General features: G+C 45.2%; 1 protein-coding gene across 4 annotated transcripts; it reads left to right on the top strand.

Moving 5' to 3' along the window:
- The first annotated feature begins 1240 nt into the window (after positions 1-1240).
- On the top strand, positions 1241-13930 carry SLC23A3 (solute carrier family 23 member 3). 4 transcript variants are annotated; one of them, XM_033160791.1, is made up of 12 exons: positions 1244-1648; positions 2142-2305; positions 2522-2616; positions 3466-3539; positions 4745-4926; positions 6092-6215; positions 6443-6590; positions 6679-6932; positions 8352-8457; positions 9748-9921; positions 11585-11680; positions 13472-13930. In XM_033160791.1, the coding sequence occupies exons 1-12, from the start codon at positions 1550-1552 to the stop codon at positions 13867-13869; spliced, it is 1914 nt and encodes a 637-aa protein (XP_033016682.1). In that variant the 5' UTR covers positions 1244-1549; the 3' UTR covers positions 13870-13930. The 4 variants fall into 4 exon arrangements, with proteins under 4 accessions (XP_033016691.1, XP_033016682.1, XP_033016707.1 ...); XM_033160800.1 differs by lacking the exon at positions 9748-9921 and having other exon boundaries at positions 1241-1648; XM_033160808.1 differs by lacking the exon at positions 2142-2305 and having other exon boundaries at positions 1562-1648.

Below are 13930 nucleotides of genomic sequence, written 5' to 3'. Positions count from 1 at the left end.
ACACATATATATATAACCTTAATTTCTTACAACAAGGTGCATGGGGAGAACCTTGTATGTCACTCTGAGCTTCTTGGAGGGGAAATACCAATATTAAAATGAAATAATAATACAAAGAGAACTGAAGCCTTCTTGGAGTGGGAGTGTTGGAGCCACTTCAAACATTACTGTGTTAGGTGTATGCCTAAGATGCTTCCATTGTCCATCTAAAAATGTAAAGTGTGAGCAAGAAATGCATGTGCTATGTATTATACAGGTACACTTGGGCAGGGGTCTCCATAGCTTGTGTGTGTGTACACAAACACACACACAGTAGCAATCCTGGCATTTGTAGCTGTCCAAAATGGCTTTTGAACTGTAAGAGGGATGGAGCACCAATTCTTGCCACCAGCATTGAGAGAAGAGGAATTGTGCAAAAAAAGCCATACAATTCCCTTAAATTTATATTCTAACTTTCATCTGTTGAGAGCTGGACCATCAAGAAGGCTGATCGCCGAAGAATTGATGCTTTTGAATTATGGTGCTGGAGGAGACTCTTGAGAGTCCCATGGACTGCAAGAAGATCAAACCTATCCATTCTCAAGGAAATCGGCCCCGAGTGCTCACTAGAAGGACAGATCCTGAAGTTGAGGCTCCAGTACTTTGGCCACCTCATGAGAAGAGAAGACTCCCTGGAAAAGACCCTGATGTTGGGAAAGATGGAGGGCACAAGGAGAAGGGGACGACAAAGGATGAGATGGTTGGACAGTGTTCTCGAAGCTACTAACATGAGTTTGGCCAAACTGCGGGAGGCAGTGAAAGATAGGCATGCCTGGCGTGCTCTGGTCCATGGGGTCATGAAGAGTCAGACACGACTGAACAACTGAACAACAACAAGAACCCAATAGAGTGTACTTGCAGTTCCCAGACGGTCATTCATCCATACACTGACCAGACCTACTTGGTTTCAGAAAAGTAAACTCTTGTTTTTCTTTTATAATTTTATTAAGTAAATAAGTTCAAACGCTGACAAAACATACCTGCAAGGTGGGCATATTGTGTGCCTTCACATGATGCCCCAGGAACGTCCCCAGGCCAGCTTTAAACTGGCTAGTCTAAGCTCTTTCCCACCCAGATAGTTATTTCTCTTAATTGTTTTAAGTATGGACGCTGTGAGAAATAATAACATGTAATTGGTCTCTTTTATGCAAATAAGCAAGTGCCTAAGCATGTCCCATGCATATGCGCACTGCCCCTTGGTTACAGATGGCCAACCACAGCACTATCCCTTGCTGATACTGTCCAATAGGTCAGGCATGGTCCACCCAAAACCAGCTTGCTGTAGTTTAACACCTGCTCAGTCATGCCTTTTACCTCTCAGCACTAGTGGTGAGTTACTGGGCAAGCCAAGTTAATAGCTAACAGGCTGAGCAACTGTGGCCTGGAAGGGCCAAAGGTGGAAGTTCAGATGCATATGGCCAGTGAAGGGTGTAAATAAAGGAAGGGGAGGAACTGGAGAGATACTCAGTTGCTAGGTCACTTTCCAGCACAAAGGAAAAAGACAGACAGCATGAACAAAGTCAACAGGGCTTCTAAAAGCATCCTTCCCCATGCTCGTAAAGGGCCAAAATTTCCTCCCTGGCCCCTGATCTGCTTGTTGGCCTTGCAGGTGAGTTGGGTTGATTGGAGTGGGTGGGTGTAGCACAACACCCAAGAGGAAACATAATGTGCAAAAAGGGTGTCACAAGGCTCTGTGTTGTGTTTGCTGCAATGCAGACAAACATTGCAACTCTGGAGAATCGCAAATAGTGAGGAGCATCTTGTGAAAAAAAAGGAGCAGTGATGAACCAGTGGTTGTCTCTGATGCAAAATATGCATGAATGTGATTCCAGAGGTTGGCCTGTTTTTCATTAAATCCTGACCTGCAGATACTAGGTGAAGTTTGGAACTGTCAATGAGGCAGAAATTGGTGTTAGCGACTGTGCTTTGATGTGGGTCTCATTAAGAAAGTGGCAATGTATGGGTGGCAGCAAGGCCATCATCTGAAGCTCTGGGAGTGGCTGAGACACACTATTGGGCTTAAGTGTGTTGTGCCATCTTCTGGGTAAGGGTGAAGGTGCTCACAAGGCCATGGCTAAGACCAACTTCTTGTTCCTTCCTAGCACCTCCTGGTCCAGGTATCTTTTCTCTGCGTCTTTCACTTTTTCTTCATCGCCACCCTCCCCGGCAAGATGCTGAATGGTACTCCATGTTGGAATGAACTTCTAGCATGCAACCTTTTTGCCTGTGGCATAGCCACAGCCTTGCAATGTGGATTGGGAACCAGGTAAGCTGGCTCTAGGCAACTCTTGACCCATTGGAATCCCACAGCCTTGCTGCCTTCTTGGTTGGGGAGTTGGGTGTGGCCTTCTATTACTAGAAGTCTAAGCAGGGACTAGTATTCTGGAAAATGCCTAGTTCTACACAGCTTCTAGTTAGCAGCTCCTTCCATTAGGCTTTGTCCATTCCTTGTAGCAGGATCTCCCCTTTGTCTTCCATGCAGGTTGCCGCTGGTTCAGGCTCCATCTTTTGAGTTCCTTATCCCAGCCATGATACAGACCCAACATATGGCTCCCATTCTCCAGTCAAATGGAAATAGTGAGTTATAGGCAAAAGCACCCAGTCCTCTTCCAAATACTCAGCTACAAGCACAGGACACTGCAATCGCAGGGCAAGGATGGCAAGATTTCCAAATGCCATCTCTTTTGAGTTTTGGATCCAGCAAGAATGGTAACCAGCCATCAGTGGCTGCTGTTTTGTTGCACAGTGAATACTTGTGTCTCAGTGCTGAATCATATATTCCAAAAATAAGCACAACCATCTCTTGTTCGATTGGGCAGACTTAGGTGTGTAATTTGCCTTTCTGGATCAGAACAATTGCCGTCAAGTCCAACAGTAGTCAATCACATGCTTCTTGAAAAGCAGTCACAAGCTATCCTATGCTGCTTTTTTGCCACTAGCTTTTGACAATTAGAGGTGTACTGCCTCAGATCTTAGAGATTTAATTTCACTGTCATGGCTAGCGGTCCTTGACAAGTCCATGCTTCCACAGATTTAGAAGCCTCTCTCCATATCAGTGTGGCCACCACCACATCATTTAGCCATGAACCTCGTATTTTACATGAAGTACTTCCTTTTGTCTGTTAGTGACCAGTATTGCGTGCAAGAAATTTCTCTACACATCCTCTCCAGTTCTTTTACAATTCTTTGCCATGTTCTCCCTCAGTTGTCTGTCTTTCTAAATGGGTAAACGCCTTTCAGCCTCATCCCCTTGTATAGGTAGTCAAAGGGATGCAATTGTCAGTGTTTGACGCCTGCAGATCAGTTTTAAAACATCTGCAATCTGCTTAACACTAACTTGAATTCTGGGATCTTCCTCTTCTCCCCATTGTGCTCTTCATTTCACTGTATTCCCAACTCATTTATCTGTCCCTGCTTCCCTTTCAGGCACTGAGGCCCCCGACATATGTGCTGGGCCAGATTGTGAAAACTCAAGAAACTGGGATCAGTTACTCCATGAGGTTGGCAGCTTTGATTGGTTAAACCCAGTACAGAGAGGCTGTACTGTGTACAGTGGTGGTGGGGTTGGGGGTTGGGGTTAGACACCAGGAAGACAGGGTCTCTTGGGTCCCTTTGTAAATAAGATACAAGCTTGGTGGGTGTGCCAAAGTCATGGCAGCACATGGCAGGTTCTGTTGCCACCATGAAGTATGGAAAGTAATTCACCATCATGCTGCTGGACTCGAGAGCCAGTGTGGTGTAGTGGTTAAGAGCGGTAGACTCGTAATCTGGTGAACCAGGTTTGCGTCTCTGCTCCTCCACATGCAGCTGCTGGGTGACCTTGGGTTAGTCACACTTCTTTGAAGTCTCTCAGCCCCACTCACCTCACAGGGTGTTTGTTGTGGGGGAGGAAGGGAAAGGAGAATGTTAGCCGCTTTGAGACTCCTTTGGGTAGTGATAAAGCGGGATATCAAATCCAAACTCCCCCTCCTCCTCCTCTGCTCTGCTCTCAATTGCTTTGGAGTGTCTCCCAGTCCTACCATAGCTGTCCCACCAGCTCTGCCTGTGCGTTTCACACCATCTTGCCTGCATGAAAAAAACATTCCTGAGGAAGCATGTAATGAAGGCCTATAATAACAGGGCTGGGGGGACCTGTTTCAACCTGGGGGACATATGCCCTTATGGGTGAGGTAGTCACATGCTAGTGGTCAGTGAAGCCAGAGGCAAAAGTGGATAGAGGAACAAATGCAAATTTTACCTTTGCTAGGCAGCTTTGTTTCTACACATTCTCACACAACCCTCTCTTGTCCATCAAGGCAAGCAAGAGGCATTGTGATAATTTGTTTAAATTTACATTTAACAACTGCCCACCCACTTTCCTCCAAGGAACTTAAGGGAGTGTACAATTTTTTCCTCCCCCTTTTATCCCCTGTGAGGTAAGTTAGACTGTGACTGGCCCAAGGTCACCCAGTAAGCTTCATGGCTGAGTGGGAAATCAAACCCTGGCGCTGGGCCTAGTCTATCACTCTAACCACTTTTAAGCCCCACAAGAACACTCCAGGAAAGGGTGAAGCAGGGCCAATGAGGAGTGGGAGGGGGTGTGGCGTGGCAAGAGTCCCGAACATCAGATAGAGATGCTTGGAGGCCCACATCTGGCCCCCAGTCCTAAAATTCCACACCCCTGTTTTGTAACTTGACTGTGTTCTGCCTGTCTTTCACCTTCCAGGTTTCAGGTGCAGTGCTGATTTCCGCTCTGGTGCAGGTGGCATTGGGGATGTCAGGTGCCTGTGGGTGGATTACCCATCGCTGCGGACCCATGGTTCTGGCCCCAAGCCTTTCTGTCATTGGACTTTCAGCATACAGACCTGCTGCTCTTCTCTGCTCTGAAAACTGGGGAGTCGCCCTGCTGTAAGTTCAGACTGCTGACTGCTAGCTCTCTTCAAAAGACCAGCCAGCTCCAGTAACTGTGCTTCATGCCCTCTCAAAAGGAGGTTCTGAAGGGAATGAATGAGGCATATTGGGCTGGAATTGAAATTCAGACAGTCACCAGCTTTCTCACACTAAAATTGCCAGATTCAAATTCAAATCTAAGCCAAAAGTCTTAAATCCCACAAAACCTAAGGTTAGAACCAGAGACATGTCAGCTGAAGCGGGTGAGGAAAAGTTGGCATTCCTATCTTCTCCTTTCACTCCCCAGCCCATTCAGGAGCCATTCCCCAAGGATGAAAAAGTATAGTGTTTCAAAACTTGGGGTCCTCCTTATGGGATAGGGTCACATCCATTCCATAAAGCACCATACTATACCATACCATAAAGAATCCTGTGAAGTGCATTTTAGACTGCACAGATCTACTGCTCCCAACACCTTTAACAGACTACAGTTCCCAGGAGTCCTTGGGGGAAACAATGTGCTTTAAATGTCTGTTGCGGATGTGACTCGAGTTGTGCTGAGCGTTTGAGATTCTTGAGTAATTTGTTTAATATTTGTTTCACTCTAACATTAGTGCTGGGATGGGAATCCCAGAAAACATTGTTCATTCCCAGAGTTTTCCCAAAAATATTTATTTTATTTATTTATCACATTTATATACCACCTTTTCCTCCAAGCTACTCAAGGTGGTGTATTTTCTCCTCACAAAAACCCTGTGTGGTAGGTTAGGCTAAGAGATGGTGGCTGGTCCAAGGTCACCCAGTGAGCATCATGGCTGAGTAGGGACTCGAACCCAGGGCTCCCCAGTCATAGTCCAAAACCCTAAGCATTAGGGCAGGCATCCCCAAACTTGACCCTCCAGCTGTTTTGGGACTACAGTTTCCATCATCCCTGACCACTGGTCCTGTTAGCTAGGGATGATGGGAGTTGTAGCCCAAAACAGCTGGAGGGCCGAGTTTGGGGATGCCTGCATTAGGGAATGGAAAAAGAGCATTGGGTAGTATTGGGGAAAGGAGTAGCTACTCAGCTGAGTAACCTTTTGGAGCAGAGCTGTTCTCATGGCAGCTCTTGGGATTTAGGACCAAGCACCCTATATTCCTAGGGCAGTGCTTTGCTGAATATCACTCATTATCTCTTTTTTAGGCTTGTGTTGCTGTGCGTTTTGCTATCCCAACACCTGGCTTCCTGCCGACTGCCCATTTGCCAGTGGAGCCAAGCAAGAGGGCTCACTATAAAATCGGGCAGCCCAGCCCTGCACTTTTTCTCGGTATGAATTAATGAACTAACAGTAGGCTACAGCCAAACTCGGCTCCCTTCTCCACTTTCCTCTTCCCCTTCCCCTGTTATCTCCCACTCCCCAAATCTCCAATATTTCCAAAGCCCTGGGCTGAGAAATATGGCATAGCTTAATCCTGTGGCATTATGCAGATGGATCCAGGGACAGCCTGAGGGGCAGGTAGGCAAATTCTCATTTTCAGTCTTGCATTCCTATAGATTCTGCTGCCCTTCTCTGGGATCTGGCTTGTCTGTGGGATGCTGAGACCTGTTCCAACCCCTTGGGACGTGTTGCATCCTTCCACACGTCACTTAACCCTCACCAACAGCACCCTCCAGTCCCCATGGTTCAAGCTGCCTTACCCAGGTAATAAATGTCTTAACAATACTTTGCCCTTTCATTGGCTTAGTGGCTGGACTTCACTTCTTGTCTTTTCTACCTCTTTGTCCCGCAGGTGCACAGGGCTGGCCAGTACTTAGTACCCGTGCCATTGGCATTGGTGCTGCTATGGGTGTTACCGCAAGCATGAATTCTGTGGGCTGCTATCTGCTGTGCAGAAAGTCCCTATGGGATCCACCCCCACCACAGCATTTGTGCAACAGAGGGCTCTGTACTGAGGGCCTTGGCACGCTCCTGTCAGCTGTGCTGGGCAGCGTGTCTGGAACTGCATCCAGCATGCCCAATGCTTGTGCCGGCAGACTGACCCAGGTAAGAGCATGGGTGCGGATCATGGATTCCTTTATGCAGGTTCAGAGTAGGCACTGAGATGTCCCATGGATCACTCTCCTCCAACAATTGGTACATGAGCTCCCATTTCAGAGATTGTCTTAAGTCTTGCCTTCCCCCATTAACATCTGAAGCTGCCTGATGCTGAGTCAGAGGTGATTGGTCCTTCTACCCCAGTATTGCTTTCTCTGGCTGGTAGTGGCAGCAGCCCTTTTAAAGGTCTTGTTGTTAACATATAAAACCCTGAACAACGCTATACACGTGCAATATTAATTATCTTGAGAAATTCCACTTGTACCGCACCCTACAGCAGAGATTTCCAAACTGTGCCGCAACACATTAGTGTTGGCTGCTGTGTGTAGGTGTGTCGTGCGAATGCTCCCCGCACTCCTCCCGGGGCTGGAAAGGGAGTGGGCAGTCCTCTGGTTTCCTAGAAAAAGTGAATTACTGTGTCACAAAATGATGCATGTCTAAAAAGTGTGTCACCAACATGAAAAGTTTGGAAAGCTCTGCCCTACAGAATGTGCAGTGAAGTAAGGCAGGGAATTCTACATTAAGTGGAACCAGAACCAATGATGGGAAGTGACAACTACCTTATTTTTCCATGTATAAGACTATATTCCCCCCATTTTTTAAAGTTTAAAATTGGGGTTCGTCTTATACACAGAATGTTTAAAATATTTATTTCTTCATTTTGGGCTCAATAAATAGGGGCCGTCTTATACATGGGGGTGTCTTATAGACAGAAAATGTGGTAATTATTGTTTTGTCTCCATCTTGCTCCCTGATGAGTTCTACAAGAGGCACAGACTAGGGAGGAGGAGGGGGACAGATGGTGCCACCCCCTAGGCTGGTTGTAAGAAAGGGCAGATGGAGTTTGGTGGGGCAGTGCCCCAAGTGCCCTAATACAGTATTCCTCAACCTTGGGTCCCCAGATGTTTTTGGCCTACAACTCCCATCATCCATAGCTAGCAGGACCAGTGGTCATGGATGATGGGAGTTGTAGGCCAAAAACATCTGGGGACCCAAGGTTGAGGAACACTGCCCTAATGGACCACCCCCCACTGCACATACAGAAGCCAACTGGATGGACGGTTGACTCTTACTTCAACCCTGGTGATAGGATAGCATCTTAGAGGACCCAGGATAGGCTGTGAGACAATAGGAGGGGGAAATGTGACCATGTGAATATCTTCCCACAGAGACTGCAGTACTGTATGAAGAAAAGTCTTTTCTCATCTATAGGTTTTCCTCCTGTTTTCCTCCATTCACTACAGTCCCCCACCCTGCCCACTAGTCATCCTGTAGAATGCAGAATGCTCTGTGGGATACTATGCCTGGAGAGACCTGAGGTCATGGGTTTTAAAGGTTCCAGTCTCATGCCCTGTTTCCTATATTCAGGCTCCCTCATGTCGTGCAGTGTGGATCAGTGCGTTGGCATGTGTACTGTTGGGACTGTCTCCTCGGCTCATGGGAATTCTTACCACCATCCCTCTGGCAATTCATGGTAATAATCACTTCCTTTCCTTTCCTTATATCTCCGTGCCACCTAGCCAGCACACCCCCTCCCCGTTTGGGGCACCTCTTTCTGTTGCCTACTTTATAATGCATGTTGGAGAGATGGATCTATCCTATCTAGCCCTCCCGGAAACCCACCAACTGCTTGCTCCAAATGCTTAGCAACTATCTGCTGCTGCCCTGTAACCTACTCCCGCCACCCCAAAACCACACCACTGACTCAAAGGGTTCTTGGCCTTCAAGTCCTTGACTCCTCTGTGCAGATTCCTTCCCTAGTCCTTTCTGGGGCTTTCTCCTGATGAGAAGGATGCTTCTTCCCTGGATATTTTCTCTACCATCAAGGGAAGACTGGTTCAAGCTCCAGACCAGGATCCTCTGTGCCTATTTTAAAATCCCCAATACAGCAAAAGAAGTGGAGTGAAAGATCTGAGGCGGAGAACACATTCTCATGTTGGCTTTTCCAACCTACTTATTGGCTGTGTACATATTATTATACCTTCAGGGCACATTTTGGGGGGGGTGTTATTTCCTTCTGAGCACCAAGTTTGTTAAGGGTTGCTGGGAACTGTAACCCAGGATAAACTACAATATCCATAATTATTTGAGAGAATGAATGTACTTTGAATGTGCTTTAAAGGTATATTGTGTGCACAAACATTATCTTCCACTACTATGTAAGGCATTGGCTGCCCTATACATAAATGAGGGTCCTATGCTCTTTCCAAGGTGACTTAGTTTTAAAGGAGTTTAAGTTGTCAGTCAAGGTTATCCTTGTAAAATGATATTTTACAATCCTAAAGGGTGCTATTGCCAGCCAACAGATTCTATAACCTAGAGCCAGCCTAGTGTGAGTGCACTTCCTGGCTAGGTTACCAGTTATGCATTGCCAAAAAGGGCAGCAATTTTCATAAGATGTTGATGATGATGTGTGTGTACAAATTTAGAAATAATATGTATAATTTCAATTTTAAAAACCTGCATCTTACCAGAGTGGCGGAGACACCAGGGGATGCTGTTTATGGACAAACTCAAGGCTCCTGCTCTGTTCTTATGGTTACTCATATTTAAACTGGACGTGGACCAGACAGCCCTCAAACAGAGGACACCTTCAGATAGAGGACTGCCCTCTGTAAAGAAGGGCATATGACCGCCTTATACCTGGCTGATTTGATGGATAGCACGGGAAGGCTTTCCTTTCCCTCTCCATTCATTGACCTTTTCCATTTCCAAAGTCAGTTCAGCTTCTTTGTTATGCTTCTTTCTCCCTTGTTATCCTCAGGAGGAGTGCTATGTGTGACATACAGCATGGCTGTGGGCACCGGTGTCTCTTACTTCCAGTACACAAACATTGACTCAGGCAGGAACATCTTCATTGTGGGCTTCACTATGTTCATGGGTCTGCTGGTTCCGAAGTGGCTCTTCACGGCGCCAGGGTCCCTGGCCACAGCTACAGGTGCCAAGAGGGGGGCAGGGGCTGGCATGCTCAGAGCTGTGGTGCAAAGAAGAGCTTGAGACTGCCTTCTGCAGGAAATTCAGAACCATAATAGGGCCCTCAAGTTGTGTCCCTGTCTTGCAAAAAGCAGCTAGATCTGGGTGTGAGTAAAAATTGGGGGTGGGGCCATTTTTAAAGTTTTCACAAACTTTTAAATTTCCAAAGCTATCTGGACATTTTTGGACATTATATCTGGACATTATATCTGGACATTTTTGCACTTTGTGGAGTGTGCCCTTTTGGTTCTTTGCACCCCCTATTTATTGATTATCTAAAACTGAATAATGAAATGATAATAATAATAATAATCTTATTAGTTGTACGTCAATATTACACTGCACATTATTTCATGTTATTTAAAGCCAAATATTTTTATTTGCATGATATGTAGGAAGTACTTAGAATCATAAAGAGGAAGGAGTGTGTCAGACCCTCCAAGTGTCCCTATTTTCCAGAGACAGTCCCAGATTTATAGAAGCCATCCCAGTTTCTGATTTGATCCTGGAACGTCACACTTTTCCTTCAGGCGTCCCTATCAGAGAAATGTTGGAGGGTATGGAGTTAAGTGCCTATGTCCCTATTCCATACCTCTGAACTGAGCTTCATTGGGTTTTTTTTAAGGACACCACCATGGTATATAATATTAACTGTGTAAATATTTAAATCAATAACTAGATAAATTGTTCAGGAAGCACCTTCACCCATATGAAACTGCCCAATTGTTAAGATTAGCAAGTGAGGCTCTTCTACTACTTTAAGCAAGGTTAGATCTGTGAATGTCTAGAACAGAGTCTTCCTTCTTGTGCATAGTAGCTTTGGAACTCCCTCTCTAGGGCAATTGCCAGGTTAACAACAATCACTTTGGAGATGGTTGACAAAATACCTATTTATGCTTTTCCAGGCGTTTTCATATTCACTTGCAGCTTTCTGTTGGTTCAAGGAAATAATAGATATACTGTAGATATAAAGGAGAATTCCTGTATGGCAAGATCCAAGGTGGGACAAGTACTCTTTGGAGAGAGAACCCCAGCAGAGATTTAAAAACACAAAAATTTGCAGCAAAGTGAATACAGGCTGCTAGACCTTTAAAATATGCCCTTAACTCCCCTCTTCCCCTGGTACAGAAAAAGACAACATGCTTGGTTCGTGTGCTTTTGCACACAGCATTCAGAAAAAGTTGCACAGGCAGTAAAACCTGGCTTAGTTACAGTGGTGAGAGTTCTTAAATTATTGGTACAGGAACTCAAAAGTGGCTTGTAAGAATCATGTGGTCTGAGCTGCAGCAACCAGGTCAGGCCTCCTCACACGTTGAGCTTCTCTAGTAGACTGGGGGTGAACAATACTGTATGCTCGATTACTCATTTCCTCCCAAGGTGAGCTAAGCCTGGCAGGACATCTTACTCTATTGTTTTAATCTCTTCATGCATTAATTAGACTTAAGCATGTTGGTTATCCCACACTTTCAGCATTTGGGTGGAAGCTTTTTTGCCACAGAAAATTATTTCTGACCCATTCTAGTTACAATGAATAACTATCTGAGGTTCTGTTGAATCGACTTAGGGATGTTGAATGCAAGGTACCACATTATGGCATTTCTAAGATAACTATGATGTTCTCTCTGCAGGTTGTGTCCCTGTAGACCTCTTCCTCCTTTCTCTGTTGATGGTTCCTGCCTTTATAACTGGATTCCTATCCTTTTTCTTAGAGAACACAGTTTCCGGTAAGGAGGAAGTCACCAGTTACTTCATTTTGATAGTTTTACTGTTATCCCTCTCTCAGTGCTCAACTCCAGATGAGTGTCTGCAGTGGGTCTTTTAATTAGTTGTAATGGTATTTCATTATTATAGAATAATCACTGCAGATAAGAATTGGTAGTGTCCATGTTTGCTGACATGCTGACATAGATACCACTTAGACCTGGGAAACCTTAAGGGATAGCAGCTGTTATGATGGGAATTATTTAAACATGGCCTGATTTGTAGTAGCAGTTGTTACTACGGTGACTGTAAGCATTTTGGCACAGGAACATACCAATCTAAAACATTTCATTCTCAAAGTTGTTTTCTTACAACATCCTAGCGATATAGGGGGGCATTACACTGCTTCATTCCCTCACCAGATAAAGTATGCTTATCTAAAGTGGAGAAACAAAATTAAAATTAAAAAATTCCTTCCAGTAGCACCTTAGAGACCAACTAAGTTTGTTCTTGGTATGAGCTTTTGTGTGCATGCACACTTCTTCAGATACACTGAAACAGAAGTCACCAGACCCTTATATATAGTGAGAGGGTAGGGAAGGGTATTACTCAGAAGGGTGGTGGGAATGAGTGGTTGGTTGATAAGGTGTGGTAAACCTGTTGACGACTGTTAACAACTGCAATTTGGTCTTACAGGGAAAGGCAAGGGGTGAGATGGCTAAAGATAGCTTTGTCATGTATAATAAGATAAGAATCCAGTGTCTCTAGTCAGACCAGGTCTCTCCATGGTTTTAAGTTTGGTAATAAGTTGCAATTCAGCAACTTCTCTTTCCAGTCTATTTCTGAAATTCCTTTGTAATAAGACAGCTGCTTTGAGATCCTGTATAGAAGGAATTTTTTTACTGGAAAGAATTTTTTTCTTATTTTGTTTCGACTACAGCAGACCAACACGGCTACCTACCTATTACTAAAGTGGGGAATAAGGCCTTCTTGATTGTGATGCCCCCAACTATGAAACTCTCACCTAATAGAGTTTAGATTATTTATTTATTTTCTTTTATGTTTTTTATTCCTTTCATTTGCATTTGCATTAAATTTACAAATGGGAAAAAAATAAAAGCCATGAATAAGAATGGTTAGACTGGGAAATATGCCACATTTGACCTTTGATATTTTTAATTCCTTCCTGCTCATGTTTTGGTATTATTGCCTTGTTTTACTGCTGTCTGGTTTGAGAGTTTTAAACAATCTACTTCAAATAAATTACATAATTTTGTAGACTGTGTTGGGGAGGCCATTTTGTGGGCTGAGAGGTGGTATGTACATAATGAATAAAGAATTATGGTGGCTATACCAGTTGGATAGAGATACTAAATGGCTGCAATCCATATTCCACAGTACATAGTTCTTCTAAGTCAGGGGTCAGCAAATTTACCACGCCTCGGGCCGGTGTCCCCAGCGCCAATTGCGCGGCGGGCTGGAGGGCAGGGGAGCGCATGCCCATACGTATGCGCACATGCTATTTCCTGTGCACTTCCAGGATGGAGGAGCACCGGAAATAGCTTGTGCGCATGTGCATGGGCCTCCTCCGACCCAGATGTGCACTGGAAATAACGCATGCGCATAAGCTATTTCCGGTGCTCCTCCGACCCAGAAGTGGCCAGCCATGCAGCGCGCCAGTAAGAGCAGGTGGCGGCAGCAGGTGGCAGGGGACACCGTGGGCCAGATAAACAAGTCCCTCGGGCCTTATCTGGCCCGCGGACCTTACTTTGGGGGCCCCTGTTCTAAGTTGTCCTGTCATTTTTATTGTCAAGGCACCCTGCAAGAGCGTGGGCTGCTCAACTACCCATCAGCAAGCAAACCAGAGGCCAGAAAGAATTCCCTGCAGCAATGCAGAAATGGCTCCGCACAAAGAAATCAGGTACCTCTAGTCCTACAAAAGCATCCACTACCTTCATGGCGTAAGGGCTTTCCCTTCTGTTTCCTTTGTCCCTTGGGAGTCGACAAAGTGGAGATTGTGAACACTTACCCCCTGGAAGAATTGCGCTATTCAGAAGAGCAAACCACAGATCTGCTGCTGAAACCAGAAACAGTGGTGCTGGAGTCAGAACTGGAGCTGGAGACAGTACAAGAGCCTAACATTCCACAAAGGAATTTGGAGAATCATAAATATGGCAGACCAACAGCTAATGAGATGACCTCTCTACGCTGATCTCTAAATAGAAACTTTATTCAAAGACAGGTACTTGAAAAAATCTGGAAACAATAGGACT

Source organism: Lacerta agilis, chromosome 1 (genome assembly GCF_009819535.1).
Source record: "Lacerta agilis isolate rLacAgi1 chromosome 1, rLacAgi1.pri, whole genome shotgun sequence".
NCBI lineage: Eukaryota > Metazoa > Chordata > Lepidosauria > Squamata > Lacertidae > Lacerta > Lacerta agilis.
The sequence above is the reverse complement of the archived record's forward strand: the minus strand, read 5'-3'. Positions and strand labels throughout refer to the sequence as shown.